We start from the raw sequence: 16288 nt of genomic DNA, 5'->3' as shown, positions 1-16288 counted from the left end.
GATAAGACACACTCCTGTGGAACCTCAAGGTTCAAGTCCCTTGTTTCTTGTCTGGTAAGAATGAGGCTCTCTGGAATAGTGGATGCATCTCCTCTTCCCCATACCCCCACACTCCCTTCCCAATTCTCCTCCCTGACCACCCATGCCCTCTTTTTCAGTCTTATTCCCCCTTTTATACTGAGAATCCTTAAAGAAAAAAATTTTTTTGTATTACATCTCAGAAGCCCCTAAGATAGGAACATTCCCTGAAGATGTGTAGGACTTAACCAGGTTTAGTGGTGACATTTGGCGCAAGTAAAATGTCTCTTCTTTGTTTCCTTTGCCTTTTCCTTTCTATTTTCCTTTCCCTTCCCCTATCCTTTCTTTTTCCTTTTACTTCCAATTTATTCCCATTTCTTCCTCTACGCACCTCCTTTTTTTTCCCTTTCCTTTCCTCTTCCACTTTCTCTCCTCTTTATTACCTTTCACTTTTAGTCCCTTCCTTTCCTTTCTTCCTTTTCCTTTTTGTGTTCTTTCCCCTTTCTATCCTTTCCCTTCCCCTTTCTTCATTTCCCTTCCCCTTTCTCCATTTCCCTTCCCCTTTCTCCATTTCCCTTCCCCTTTCTTCATTTCCCTTCCCCTTTCTATCCTTTCCCTTCCCCTTTCTTCATTTCCCTTCCCCTTTCTCCATTTCCCTTCCCCTTTCTTCATTTCCCTTCCCCTTTCCATCCTTTCCCTTCCCCTTTCTTCATTTCCCTTCCCCTTTCTTCATTTCCCTTCCCCTTTCTTCATTTCCCTTCCCCTTTCCATCCTTTCCCTTCCCCTTTCTTCATTTCCCTTCCCCTTTCTTCATTTCCCTTCCCCTTTCTTCATTTCCCTTCCCCTTTCTTCATTTCCCTTCCCCTTTCTCGCATCTTTGTTACCTTTCCTTTACCTTTATCTTTTCTTCATGTCCCTTTCCATTCATTTCTCCTTTTCCCTTCCTTCCCTTTCTTTATTCCCTATTCCTTTTCCTTTCACTTCCCTTCCTTGCCTATCTTACCTTTCTGTTCATCCTTTCCTGTTCCCTTTTTTTCTTCTCTTTCCTTCCTTTCCTTTTTTTTTTTTTTTTTTTTTTTTATTACCATTCCCTTTTCTCTTTTTCTCTCCTTTTACCTTTCCTCTCATCCCCTTTCCACTTTCCTGTCCTGTCCTTACCTCATCTAATCTCACCCTCCATTCTCACAAGGCCACAGCACAACTCTCACTTTCTTGCCCATGGATTCTTCAATGAATTCTTTATACTACAGTACATTATATAAGGTCCATCAATGTCCTGTGACAACCTCCTATGGCCTTGTAATGGCTGTTCCAGTTGGATAGGACTGGGAATTCTGGTCAGCATATCTTCCCACTGTGATCCTTGTTACATAGAACAGGGCAACTGCTAAACAAAAGTAACCTAAAATATTAGTACTGGATGGATTTGTGCAGAATACATATTCAGTACCACATGACTGTGAGAAGGGGAGTTGTAGAGCTTATTATGAGCAGTCATGACCCTGGAATTTTAGGCCCTCTAATCTCATCTTGATCCTATATTAAAACCAGTGGAGACCAGTGCAAATAAAACAAAACTTCCCTGAATCATAAAAACTGTAGAAGAAAAGTTTGTGAAGTTTTCTAGAAAAAAAAACAATTTGTTCAGAAAACAGAGGTGGTTAGGTAAAAGGTGTAAAAGCAAACCTCTATAAATAAAGTCTACATTAAGTTCAGTGTATTATTAGAGCTGTACTTTCACACCCTCTACCTAGACAAGTTCTCAGCATTTACCTTGTACTGCAACACCAACACCTCTTACAATCCTAAAATTATTTTACGAATAAAGACTTTTTTAATGAATATCAGTACATTTGGTTGATTTATTATGGTGTAACTGATTCTGTCTTGGTCTAGAACAGTCATTCTTAACCAGGGTTCCGTCTTGGTCTAGAACAGTCATTCTTAACCAGGGTTCCGTCTTGGTCTAGAACAGTTATTCTTAACCATGGTTATGTCTTGGTCTAGAACAGACATTCCCACCCGTGGTTCTATCTTGGTCTAGAACAGACATTCTCATCCATGGTTCTGTCTTGGTCTAGCACAGTCATTCTCAACCAGGGTTCCATCTTGGTCTAGAACAGTTATTCTTAACCATGGTTATGTCTTGGTCTAGAACAGTAGGTGAGTATCTTACCACTGGTGAGCATCCTTGCGACTGGTGAGTATCTAGCGACTGGTGAGCATCTTACCACTGGTGAGTATCTAGCGACTGGTGAGTGTCCTTGCCACTGGTGAGTGTCCTTGCGACTGGTGAGTGTCCTTGTGACTGGTGAGCATCTTGCGACTGGTGAGTGTCCTTGCGACTGGTGAGTGTCCTTGCGACTGGTGAGTGTCCTTGTGACTGGTGAGCATCTTGCGACTGGTGAGTGTCCTTGCGACTGGTGAGTGTCCTTGCGACTGGTGAGTGTCCTTGTGACTGGTGAGCATCTTGCGACTGGTGAGTGTCCTTGCGACTGGTGAGTGTCCTTGCGACTGGTGAGTGTCTTGCGACTGGTAAGTGTCCTTGCGACTGGTGAGCATCTTGCGACTGGTGAGTGTCCTTGCGACTGGTGAGTGTCCTTGCGACTGGTGAGCGTCTTGCGACTGGTGAGCGTCTTGCGACTGGTGAGTGTCTTGCGACGGGTGAGTGTCCTTGCGACGGGTGAGTGTCCTTGCGACTGGTGAGTGTCCTTGCGTCTGGTGAGTGTCTTTGCGACTGGTGAGTGTCTTTGCGACTGGTGAGCGTCCTTGCGTCTGGTGAGCGTCCGTGCGACTGGTGAGCGTCCGTGCGACTGTGAGTGTCCTTGCGACTGTGAGTGTGGTGCGACTGACTGGGCTGTGCAACTGAGAGTGTTGTGCGACTGACCGGCTGTGCGATTGTGAGTGTGGTGCAACTAAATCAGGCTGTGAGACTGTGAGTGTGTGCGACAGGAGTGTTGTGCGACTGACCGGGTGGTGCGACTGGGAGTGTCGTGAGACTGACCGGGCTGTGAGATTGTGAGTATTGTGCAACTGAGTGTCAAGTGAGTGTAGCGGAACACCAGAGGGTGAGAAGGTAGCGTTAGGAAGCTAGAAAATAGCCACATAGGATAGACTTAAATTACTGAATCCCCATTAGATTAGATTAGTAGGTACAATGCCCGGCGGGTGTGGAGATGCGACTCGGTGTACATCTTGTGATATGTATGCGTTCCTCGGACATGTGATCGAGGGCGAATACAAATGCGCAAAATGTGAGCACGTTGCTTCCCTGGAAGCTCAGGTCCTGAATCTAGGGAAGCAGCTGGCAACACTGAGACGAATGTCCATACCGGAGGAGAGCCAGGATCGTACCAATCAGGTGCAGGCAGGGGTCTGCACAGAGGTGGGCGGAGTATCGGAGGTGCAGGCATCAGAGCAGAGTAGAGGGGTGACAGTTAGGAGGGGTAGAAGGGAACAAGTCAAGGAGGCTGATCCTGGGCTGGAGCACCCCAATAGATACGCCCCGTTGTGTGATGTTGGGGAAACCAGTCAGGGACCAGCACTGCTGGAGCAGAGCGACGCCCCTAGCTGCCAGGGGAAGAACTCCTCCAGTGAGGCTGGGAGAAAGGGAAAGGAAAGACAGGTGCTGGTGGTAGGGGACTCAATTATTAGAAGGACAGACAGTGTAATCTGTGACAAAGACCGTGTGTGCCAAACAGTCTGTTGTTTGCCGGGCGCTCGGGTTCGGCACATTGCGGATCGGATGGACAGATTATTGGGTGGGGCTGGGGAAGACCCAGCTGTCATGGTACACGTGGGTACCAATGACATAGGCAGAGGAAGACGGAGAGTCCTAAATGATTTCAGGGACTTAGGCGCTAAGTTGAGGACTAGGACCTCCAAGGTAATATTTTCCGAAATACTACCTGTACCTCGAGCCACACCAGAGAGGCAGCGGGAGATTAGGGAAGTTAACGAGTGGCTGAGGAGCTGGTGTAGTAAGGAGGGTTTCGGGTTCCTGGAGAACTGGGCCGACTTCTCAGTCGGCCACCGGCTCTATGGTAGGGACGGATTGCACCTAAATGGGGTGGGTGCAGCCGTACTGGGTGCGAGGATGGCCGAAAAGTTAGAGGGGCTTTTAAACTAGGGAATGGGGGGGAGGGTACAGATGTAGAATTAGCCAGTGGAAAGCAAGTTTCAGAGGGCAGAAATGGGGGCATTAGCGGTAGGGTGTTCGGAGCCCCTATACCCAGGGTGGGTACGGGGAAAAATCAAGAGAGCAGCCTAAAAACATCAAAATTACGAGGCTTATATACCAATGCCAGAAGCCTGGCCAACAAGATGGGAGAGCTGGAGCTGCTGATGTTTGAGGAGGACTTAGATTTTGTGGGGATAACTGAGACTTGGTTTGACAGCTCCCATGACTGGATGGTGACCATTCAGGGGTATTCCCTTTATCGCAGAGATAGAGAAGGTAAAAAAGGGGGAGGGGTATGTCTGTATATTAAGAACAGCATACAGGTAAATATGAGGGATGATATTAATAATGGAGCTATGGATGAGGCAGAATCCCTATGGGTAGAGCTTCAAAGGGATGGCACGGCGGGGAAGTTAATATTGGGCGTATGCTATAGACCCCCCAACCAGAGGGAGGAGGGTGAGGCGGCCCTCCTTTTACAGATAGGATTGGCAGCAAGGATGGGAAATGTCATTATAATGGGGGACTTTAATTATCCAGATATAGACTGGGCAGAAGGAACCGCGCACTCAGCCAAGGCTAGGCAGTTCCTAAATGTTTTGCAGGACAATTTTATGGGTCAGATGGTGAATGCACCGACAAGAAACAATGCGGTACTTGACCTACTGATTACCAACGATACAGACCTGATCACGGATATAGAAATACGGGACAACTTAGGAAACAGTGACCATAGGTCAATAAGTTTCAGTATTAATTACAGTAATAGGAAGCTGAGGGGTAATATAAGGACACTGAATTTCAAAAGAGCCAATTTCCCAAAGCTGCGCTCGCTGCTAGAAAATATCAATTGGGATAGAACCCTGGAAACAAAGAACACGGAGGAAAAATGGGAGTGCTTCAAGAGCATACTAAACAGGGGGATTGGCCAGTGCATTCCAAAGGGAAATAAATTTAAAAGAGCAAAAATAAACCCTGGATGGCTAAACTCCAACATAAAAATGTATATTAGTGCTAAAGAAAAGGCCTTCAAAAAATACAAGACTGAGGGGTCATTGGCAGCATTTAAGCATTACAAAGAGTGTAATAAGAAATGTAAAGACGAAATCAGGGCGGCTAAAATAGAACACGAGAGACATATAGCGGAGGAGAGTAAAAAGAACCCTAAGAAGTTCTTTAAGTATATAAACAGTAAGAAAGCGAGGCCAGAACACATTGGCCCCGTAAAAGATGATAAGGGAAATATGGCCACAGAGGACAGAGAAAAGGCGGAAGTGTTAAATAATTTCTTTTCTTCAGTCTTCACAAAGGAATCGGGGGGCTACACGAACCCAGCTTGTAAGGCCAATAATACACCTCAGAAAGTGCCGCCATGGTTAACAGAAGATAGACTTAGAGCTAAACCAGAGAAACTTAACATAAATAAATCCCCGGGACCGGATGGCTTGCACCCGAGGGTTCTTAAAGAGCTCAGCCAGGTGATTGCCAGACCATTATTCTTGATCTTTAAGGATAGTTTACAGACGGGTATGGTGCCAGCTGATTGGAAAAAAGCCAACGTGGTACCAATATTTAAGAAGGGGCCGAGATATATCCCGGGTAACTATAGGCCGGTCAGCCTAACATCAGTAGTCTGCAAAATTTTGGAGGGGATGTTAAGGGACCACATACAAGACTTTAGTAATGAAACTGGTATTATAAGTAGTAATCAGCATGGATTCATGAAAAATCGTTCTTGCCAAACCAATCTATTAACCTTCTACGATGAAGTGAGCAGCCACCTAGATAAAGGTAAGCCTGTGGATGTGGTGTATCTGGACTTTGCAAAGGCCTTTGACACCGTTCCCCACAAACGATTACTGTACAAACTAAGGAAGGTAGGTATGGACCATAAGGTGAGTACCTGGATAGAGAACTGGCTCCAGGGGAGAGTACAGAGGGTGGTGATTAATGGGGAGTACTCGGATTGGGCGGGTGTGGAAAGTGGGGTCCCCCAGGGTTCTGTCCTGGGACCAATCCTGTTTAATTTATTCATAAATGATCTAGAGGAGGGGATATCTAGTACAATCTCAGTATTTGCAGATGATACTAAATTAGGCATGCCAATATCTTCTATGCAGGATGTGGAAATCTTGCAAGCAGACCTGAACAAAATAACGGGGTGGGCAACTACATGGCAGATGAGGTTTAATGTTGATAAATGTAAAGTAATGCACTTGGGTGCCAGAAACCAGAAAGCAAGCTACTCACTAGGGGGGGAACCTCTGGGTGAGTCTAGGATGGAAAAGGACTTAGGGGTACTGGTAGACAACAGGCTTGGCAGTGGCATGCAATGCCAAGCCGCCGCAAGCAAAGCCAACAGAATACTGGGATGTATAAAAAAGGGCATTCACTCCAGAAATAAAGAGATTATTCTCCCACTCTACAAGACTCTGGTCCGGCCACATCTGGAGTATGCTGTCCAGTTCTGGGCACAGGTCCTCAGGAAGGATGTGCTGGAACTGGAGAAAGTCCAGAGAAGGGCAACAAAAATAATTAGGGGAATGGAGGACATCAGCTATGAGGAAAGACTACAAGCACTGAACCTTGTCTCTCTGGAGAAAAGACGATTGAGGGGGGATATGATATCAATGTACAAATACTGTACTGGTGACCCGAGCATAAGGAACAAACTATTCAGAGAAAGGAGGTACAATAAGACACGTGGCCACTCACTAAAACTAGAGGAAAGGCGGTTTAACCTTAAAGTGCGTAAGGGGTTCTTCACTGTAAGAGCAGTAAGGATGTGGAATTCTCTTCCACAGGCAGTCGTATCAGCGGGGAGCATCGATAGTTTCAAGAAACTAGTAGATGGACACCTTAAAGACCACAACATACAGGGGTATACAATGTACGATTAAAAGCAAACACACACACACATCATAGGTTGAACTGGATGCATAGGTTGAACTGGATGGACTGATGTCTTTTTTCAACCTTACTAACTATGTAACTATGTAACAGTCATTCTCATCCATGGTTCTGTCTTGGTCTAGAACAGTCATTCTCATCCATGGTTCTATCTTGGTCTACAACAGTCATTCTCATCCATTGTTCTATCTTGGTCTAGAACGGTCATTTTCATCAATGGTTCTGTCTTGGTCTAGAACAGTCATTCTCAACCATGGTTCTATCTTGGTCTAGAACAGTCATTCTCATCCATGGTTCTGTCTTGGTCTAGAACAGTCATTCTCATCCATGGTTCTATCTTGGTCTAGAACAGTCATTCTCATCCATGGTTCTATCTTGGTCTAGCACAGTCATTCTCAACCAGGGTTCCATCTTGGTCTAGAACAGTTATTCTTAACCATGGTTCTGTCTTGGTCTACAACAGCCATTCTCATCCATGGTTCTGTCTTGGTCTAGAACAGTCATTCTCATCCATGGTTCTGTCTTGGTCTAGAACGGTCATTTTCATCAATGGTTCTGTCTTGGTCTAGAACAGTCATTCTCAACCATGGTTCTGTCTTGGTCTAAAACATTCATTCTCAACCAGGGTTCTGTTTCTCAACAAGGGTTCCATGAAATCCTAGGGTTCCTCCAGAGGTTACCAGGGGTTCCTTTGGGCAATGAGCAATTTCTGACACTCAGATAAGTTCTCACTGACACCTTTGTTCTTTTAGCTATCTGTAAGGGGGTAATTCTTCCCAATGACCAACATTGTAAAGGTTGGATTCTTCCCACTAGCCACCAATATAAGACACATTTTTCACACTGATCTCAGATGAATTCATTTTGGTAGGAGTTCCTCGAGACTTGAAAACTATTTTAAGGGTTCCTCTGAAGTAAAAAGGTTGAGAAAGACTGGTCTAGAAATAGACTTTTACATTTCATGGGTCTTTTTGAGTCTCAGCCTCACTAAGCAAAGTCACTTCATAATCTCAACCCAATCTAGACTCTATCTTGTCTTGACTGGTCTAGGACCCATCTGTTATTCCACTGTTGTGGAGCACGGTGAGAGCCACTACTGACTTATAATAAATGTATGGTGCAGCGTTAGGGTCACTGTTAGACCCTGGCACCTACGGGTGCATATTCTACAGGATGCCCTTGGTAATTTTTTGTAACTATGCTAAAAGATTACATTTATAACCCAGTCATCATGATGAAATTGCAACCAGGACTGTTTAAGGCTTATTCTTTTTTGATGAAAAATATTTTTTTTAATTAATTCAATAGAAAAACAAAAAAAAAATCAGACTTTTTTAAGTATGCAGTGTTTGGTTTAGTAGAAGCAGTAGACTTGATAGTTCCTTTTGGGTGTTCTCTTGAGGGCCCTGTTTTTCTGTCAGCAAATGGACCTCTATCAGCAAATGCCACAGCCCTAATAGCTCAATTCTAAAGGGATGAAACATGAAAGGGTAAGAAATCAACAAAAGCTAAGACAGAAAAGGGAAAGTAGAAGGGAGAGAGAAGAGGTGACATGAATGACACCTCCAGTTCCACTTTTTATCATGGTATCCAACAAACCCAAAACATTACATTTAGTGCCAAAACATGCTCCAACGTCTTTTAGGACTCTGTGCCCCTGTTGTTATTTATTGTTTTGGGGTGGCCCAGGTTTTATTAGGGTGGCCCAGGTTTTATTAGAGGGAAAACATTTAAAGGTAAACTTGATAGCATTTCAGTTCATGGATATTTTAAGATACTATCGTAATAATTACTTGAAAGTAAAGTCCCTCTAGGTCAGATTAGATATCACAGCCTTACAAAAAAACAGAAATCACTACTCCAAAACCCAAAAACTAGAAGAGTAGGGGCATAGCTCCAGAGGCGACTACGACTATTTGATCACCATTTATACACAAGTACTCTTGTGGTATGTAAACCACATCCGCCCTGGTTCCTCGGTGGTGTGGTCCATCAGATTTGGTCCTTGAAATTCTGCCGTGGGCCAAATGGTCATCTCATAGCCCCCTTTTCTTCTTACACATCGGGAGACTCAGACATTGAAATATAACACTCAGACTCAGAAATATATGACAGATGCTGGACCAGCGCTATTAAGCCCACAGTGTGAGGGGAAAACTATAAAAATGAATGTAAACAATAGATATAAAAGCAGATATAGAGAATCAAAAAATATTGATTAAAAACACAATAATGATAAATGTTTCAGGTGTATATAGATACAAAGTCCACGGAGTAGAGTCTATGTAGAGATGGATGGCTGGGTGGTTTCCTAGGCGTAGGGTGAGTTGGGTGACACTGCTGCACACAGGAAGTGATGTGAAGAACCTTTGTATCCTTCTGTCCATTACAGGAGCTGTTTGTTTTAAACTTAAATGCTTACTGCTTATGAGATATATGCTACTTCGGGAGTGGAAGTCCATTACATTGAGTGTGGAGTCTACCGGGTTCTAGATACTACCTTGGTGGATGCTGTACATGCCTGGCTTTGGTGTGGATCTTCTTCTCACTTCAGTCGGTGTGGGGATTTCCTTCAACATCTTTGCTAGTTGCAACGTGTGGACTGTATATATATATATATATATATATATATATATATAGTGTTGATGGGACATTTGCTGGCGCTGCACCCTTTGTTTTAATTTAGATAGGTTAGTGTTAGATGGTGGAGATCTATAGATGCAGGGATTTTAGTGTTAGGGTGGACTTATCCATTAAGATGTGAACCCTGCAAGGTTGCTAAAAACCTGATCAAATCTATTGACTAGTTACTGACTCCATGATGACCTCATGACTCATACACTTAGAATGTGTGTTTTATCACTTCCAGATGGTAGAGATGGTCTGCCTGCATCTGATCAGCTTAATGGAGGCTCTACAGGAATGCAATTCCACCGTCTTTGTTAAAGTAAGTTATGTGCTACAACATAATTCTCTGTTTTCTGACATATCTGTACAATCTGTACAAGGGGCACCCAGAGCTTATATATTCATTGCACTTAGGCAGGAATCCGTTATTCTGAACCCTGTGAAGTAAACAAAGACATTCAAGTCATTAAAGGAGAATTGCAGCAAAGTGCATTATTGATGCAAAAAAAAAAATGCACGCTAGCAAAGCATTCAGAGGATAGAATTTAGTAGTAGAGCAGCAGTAAAGACGGAATCCACTTGTGAACCACTGTATATAAAAAGGAGTGCGCTGTCCCTTTAAAAATCATTAATACCACATGTGTGACATACAAAAAATTCAATGTAAATGAATGTGCCCCACTGGCATGTGCAAGAGTCCGTTATGACAAAAAAGATTAAAGAGTCTCTGTAGTGAGTGAAGTCATCAATGCCAATGATCACTCAAAACTTGCTTGTGCTCTGCCACTAATATACAGTATCTCACATAAGTAAGTACACCCCTCACATTTTTGTAAATATTTTATCTTTTCATGTGACAACACTGAAGAAATGAGACTTTGCTACAATGTAAAGTAGTGAGTGTACAGCTTGTATAACAGTGTAAATTTACTGTCCCCTCAATATAACTCAACACACAGCCATTAATGTCTAAACCACTGGCAGCAAAAGTGAGTACACCCCTAAGTGAAAATGTCCAAATTGGGCCCAATTAGACATTTTCCCTCCCCGGTGTCATGTGACTTGTTAGTGTTACAAGGTCTCAGGTGTGAATGGGGAGCAGGTGTGATAAATTTGGTGTTATCGCTCTCACTCTCTCATACTGATCACTGGAAGTTCAACATGGCACCTCATGGCAAAGAACTCTCTGAGGATCTGAAAAAAAGAATTGTTGCTCTACATAAAGATGGCCTAGGCTATAAGAAGATTGCCAAGACCCTGAAACTGAGCTGCAGCACAGTGGCCAAGACCATACAGCGGTTTAACAGGACAGGTTCCACTCAGAACAGGCCTCACCATGGTCCACCAAAGAAGTTGGCATATCCAGAGGTTGTCTTTGGGAAATATGCTTTTATATATATATATATATATATATATATATATATATATACACGTTTCGTCCATGTTGACTTCCTCAGGGGGAGTGAAGAACTTTATTGTCATAATGGACTCTTGCACATGATAGTGGGACACATTCACATTTAATTTTGTATGTCACACGTGTGGTATTAGTTTTTAAAGGGACAGCATACTCTGTTTTATAGACATTTACTATTTATTTTGTGTATCCAAACACTGAGATGAGCAGTGTCTGTAGTCCTAAGGACAATTTCAGATATTGAGTTTTTGTATTTTTAATTTATTTTTTATTTTTTGTATTATTATTATACACTAACCCCGGGAGTGGTTTTGTATTTAGATTTACTTGTGAACAATTACAGGTGTCTGGCTTGCTGGACCAGTCTTTGTAGCTAAACAGGACTGGACGTGGTCATCCTCCGAGACGTTTGGTAGCATTGCCTGCAGAGCTGTCACTTTTTACACTTCTGTGCACAAAGCAATACTGGAGTTTTCAATGCTGATTTTTAGAGAAAATGTTTGTGGCTTATTCGGTGTAATAATTATAATTATAATTATTTAACTGCGTTATTCAACATCAGCAATTCTTCTTAGGTGATTTACAGGCATCATTGCTGCTCTTACCATAGTCAGGCTAATTTGGCTACAACCAACCCATGTGTGTTTTTTTTTTTTTTTTATTAAAGCATATCCAAACCCAGAAACAAAAATGTAATGTATTGCAGCATACCGTTTCTTAGATTTGGCAGCTGCTTTAGTTTTCCTTTATTTTTACCTGCCTGTAATGGATGTCCTGTCCTAGGATAGGAGCACTCACCGCTCTGTGTAAGGACAACTGAATCAAGATAGGACTATGGAATCTTTCCCTTGTTCTATTCCATAGAACATAGAGGGGATTTGTTGTGTAGTCCTCAGACTGTAGTTGTGTAATTGATAAAAATCAGCACAGGCAGAGAGAACGGGATGTTATGATCTCACAAGACTTTTGGTAGGACCCACAGGTATTTTTTGAACTTATCAAACTCATGTAAAAGGATACTTTCACTGGTGTGATTAACAGATCAAAAGGCAGCAAATTGGAGCAATTCATTGTTTTGTTTAACACACAATTTACGTTTTGATGGGCAACTCATGCAAACCATAAATCTCCATGCAGATAGGGTTTCAATTGTGAATTAAATCCAGAACTCATGTAGACGCTCACTGTACTGTTCCCCCATTCCTGTGGATTATGGCATTGTTAGCAATTATTAGGTCTGTTACTCATGTTGTACCACAAGAAAGAACCTGCTCAAAGGTAACATGGGCAGTTACAAAAAGGGGGTGGTGCTGATGCTAGGGCAGCTGATTGTTCTACTCTAGTGGAGAGGGCAGCTGATGGTTCTACTCTGATGGAGAGGGCAGCTGATGGTTCCACTCTGATGGAGAAGGCAGCTGATGGTCCTCTGGTGGAGAGGGGAGCTGATGGTTCTACTCTGATGGAGAGGGTAGCTGATGGTTCTACTCTGATGGAGAGGGGAGCTGATTGTTCTACTCTAGTGGAGAGGGGAGCTGAAGGTTCCACTCTGATGGAGAGGGCAGCTGATGGTTGTACTCTGATGGAGAGGGCAGGTGATGGTTCTACTCTGATGGAGAGGGCAGCTGATGGTTCTACTCTGATGGAGAGGGCAGCTGATGGTTCTCCTCTAAAGGAGAGGGCAGCTGAAGGTTCCACTCTGATGGAGAGGGCAGCTGCTGGTCCCCTGGTGGAGAGGGGAGCTGATGGTTCTACTCAAGTAGAGAAGGGAGTTGATGGTTGTTCTTCGATGAAGAGGGGAGCTGATGGTTTTGCTTTAATGAAGAGGGGAGCTGATAGTTCTGTTCTGTGGAGAGAGGGGCTGATGGTTATGCTCTAATGGACAGTGGAGCTGTTGGTTCGGATATAATGGAGAGACCAGCTGATTGTTTTGTTCTGCTGGAGAGGGAAACTTATCGTTCTTTGGTGGAGAGGGAAGCTGATGATTCTCTGATGGAGAGAGGAACTGATAATTCTTTTTTGGAGAAGGAAGCTCATGATTTTCTGATGGAGAGGGGAATTGATGGTTCTTCTCTGATGGAGATGGAAACTGATTGTTCTACTCTAATGGACAGTGGAGCTGATAGTTCTGCTCTGATGGAGAGGGTAGCTGAAGGTTCTACTCTGATGGAGAGGGGAGCTGAAGGTTCTACTCTGATGGAGAGGGTAGCTGATGGTTCTACTCTGATGGAGAGGGCAGCTGATGGTTCTACTCTGATGGAAAGGGCAGCTGATGGTTCTACTCTGATGGAGAGGGCAGCTGATGGTTCTACTCTGATGGAGAGGGTAGCTGATGGTTCTACTCTGATGGAGAGGGTAGCTGAAGGTTCTACTCTGATGGAGAGGGTAGCTGATGGTTCTACTCTGATGGAGAGGGTAGCTGATGGTTCTACTCTGATGGAGAGGGTAGCTGAAGGTTCTACTCTGATGGAGAGGGTAGCTGAAGGTTCTACTCTGATGGAGAGGGCAGCTGATGGTTCTACTCTGATGGAGAGGGCAGCTGATGGTTATACTCTGATGGAGAGGGCAGCTGATGGTTCTACTCTGATGGAGAGGGTAGCTGATGGTTCTACTCTGATGGAGAGGGCTGCTGATTGTTCTACTCTAGTGGAGAGGGGAGCTGAAGGTTCCACTCTGATGGAGAGGGCAGCTGATGGTTGTACTCTGATGGAGAGGGCAGGTAATGGTTCTACTCTGATGGAGAGGGCAGCTGATGGTTCTACTCTGATGGAGAGGGCAGCTGATGGTTCTCCTCTAAAGGAGAGGGCAGCTGAAGGTTCCACTCTGATGGAGAAGGCAACTGATGGTCCTCTGGTGGAGAGGGGAGCTGATGGTTCTACTCAAGTAGAGAAGGGAGTTGATGGTTGTTCTTCGATGAAGAGGGGAGCTGATGGTTTTGCTTTAATGAAGAGGGGAGCTGATAGTTCTGTTCTGTGGAGAGAGGGGCTGATGGTTATACTCTAATGGACAGTGGAGCTGTTGGTTCGGATATAATGGAGAGACCAGCTGATTGTTTTGTTCTGCTGGAGAGGGAAACTTATCGTTCTTTGGTGGAGAGGGAAGCTGATGATTCTCTGATGGAGAGAGGAACTGATAATTCTTTTTTGGAGAAGGAAGCTGATGATTTTCTGATGGAGAGGGGAATTGATGGTTCTTCTCTGATGGAGATGGAAACTGATTGTTCTACTCTAATGGAGAGTGGAGCTGATAGTTCTGCTCTGATGGAGAGGGTAGCTGATGGTTCTACTCTGATGGAGAGGGTAGCTGATGGTTCTACTCTGATGGAGAGGGTAGCTGAAGGTTCTACTCTGATGGAGAGGGTAGCTGATGGTTCTACTCTGATGGAGAGGGTAGCTGATGGTTCTACTCTGATGGAGAGGGTAGCTGATGGTTCTACTCTGATGGAGAGGGTAGCTGAAGGTTCTACTCTGATGGAGAGGGTAGCTGATGGTTCTACTCTGATGGAGAGGGTAGCTGAAGGTTCTACTCTGATGGAGAGGGTAGCTGATGGTTCTACTCTGATGGAGAGGGCAGCTGATGGTTCTACTCTGATGGAAAGGGCAGCTGATGGTTCTACTCTGACGGAGAGGGCAGCTGATGGTTCTACTCTGATGGAGAGGGTAGCTGATGGTTCTACTCTGATGGAGAGGGTAGCTGAAGGTTCTACTCTGATGGAGAGGGTAGCTGATGGTTCTACTCTGATGGAGAGGGTAGCTGATGGTTCTACTCTGATGGAGAGGGTAGCTGAAGGTTCTACTCTGATGGAGAGGGCAGCTGATGGTTCTACTCTGATGGAGAGGGCAGCTGATGGTTATACTCTGATGGAGAGGGCAGCTGATGGTTCTACTCTGATGGAGAGGGTAGCTGATGGTTCTACTCTGATGGAGAGGGTAGCTGAAGGTTCTACTCTGATGAAGAGGGCAGCTGATGGTTCTACTCTGATGGAGAGGGCAGCTGATGGTTCTACTCTAGTGGAGAGGGGAGCTGAAAGTTTTACTCTGATGGAGAGGGCAGCTGATGGTTCTACTGCAATGAAGAAAGAAGCTGATGATTTTGCTTTCTTTGCAGTAATTGGCTGATGGTTCTTCTCTGAAGGAGAGGGTAGCTGATGGTTCTTCTCTGATGGAGAGGGTAGCTGATGGTTCTACTCTGATGGAGAAGGTAGCTGATGGACATGCTCTGATGGAGAGCAAAGATGGTGCTTCTGCTTTATGTGGGGGGGGGGGGGGGGGTGGTGATGGTTCTTTTAGATAAAATGGGAAGTTGTTCTGCTCTGCTGGAGAGTGGAGTTGGTGGTTCTGCTTTATTGGGTAGGGGAGCCAAAGAATCCTGCTCTGATGGAACCGGCATCTTTGGGGATGGTTTTGCCCCACTAGAAAGTGGTTCTTCTCTGAAGGACAGGGAAGCTGATGATTCTACCTTGATGGACAGCGGAGCCTAGAGCTCTTTGCTGTTGGAGAGGGGAGCTGATGGAAATTTGAGTTGATGGATCTGCTCTAATGAAGAGGGTATTTGATTCTATTGCTGTGATGGATAGACAGTGCAGGATTAACATAAGAGGAGCCTGATCTCCACTCTCACCATTCAGTGGGGTGGATTCTCACATGTAAGGTCAGCATTGGGCTGAACATCATCATCCCAGCATAGGTGTGCGCAGCCTATTACATTAGGATTTGAACCCCAAAACTCAAACACAGTGGCCTTTCCCTGCAGCCTCAGCTGCACTGGACAGTGAATGAAGGGGATAGTGCTCTGTGCTGAGCAGTTTCCTGTTCATTCACAAAAACTAAAGCATAGTAAACACAGTGAGTGTGTTCACTGTGTTCATTTAGAAAAGAAAGGGGCTGGTAAATGACAAAAATGCTAGCCCCTTCCCCCACTCTGTATTCTGGGAGCGCAACAAGGTGGAAAGCCCAAGCTATAGGGGGAATTGGCAGCGCACTCACTGATTTAGGGTGTTCCCAGGCACACCCGGCACACCCCCTGCACATGCCTATGCATCCCAGACATTTTATTTGTCCGTGTATTGTTTGTCACCTTTATCATCTAAGTAGTACACATTGGAATATTCTTATATTTAAAAAATCCTGTTAAGGAAT

General features: G+C 44.5%; 1 protein-coding gene across 2 annotated transcripts in view; it reads left to right on the top strand.

Annotated features, from left to right (window-relative positions):
* Window positions 1-16288, top strand: part of UNC79 (unc-79 homolog, NALCN channel complex subunit) — a 136476-nt gene that overhangs the window by 105307 nt on the left and 14881 nt on the right. For both annotated transcript variants that reach the window (XM_082275357.1, XM_082275356.1), the window contains one exon: window positions 9978-10055. In XM_082275357.1, coding sequence (XP_082131483.1) covers window positions 9978-10055 — 78 coding nt within the window. The remainder of the gene's footprint in view (window positions 1-9977; window positions 10056-16288) is intronic.

The sequence above is a fragment of the Pelophylax lessonae genome (assembly GCF_965119305.1).
Source record: "Pelophylax lessonae genome assembly, chromosome: 13".
Taxonomy (NCBI): domain Eukaryota; kingdom Metazoa; phylum Chordata; class Amphibia; order Anura; family Ranidae; genus Pelophylax; species Pelophylax lessonae.
Note: the sequence above shows the minus strand (reverse complement) of the source record. Positions and strands in the feature narration are given on the sequence as shown.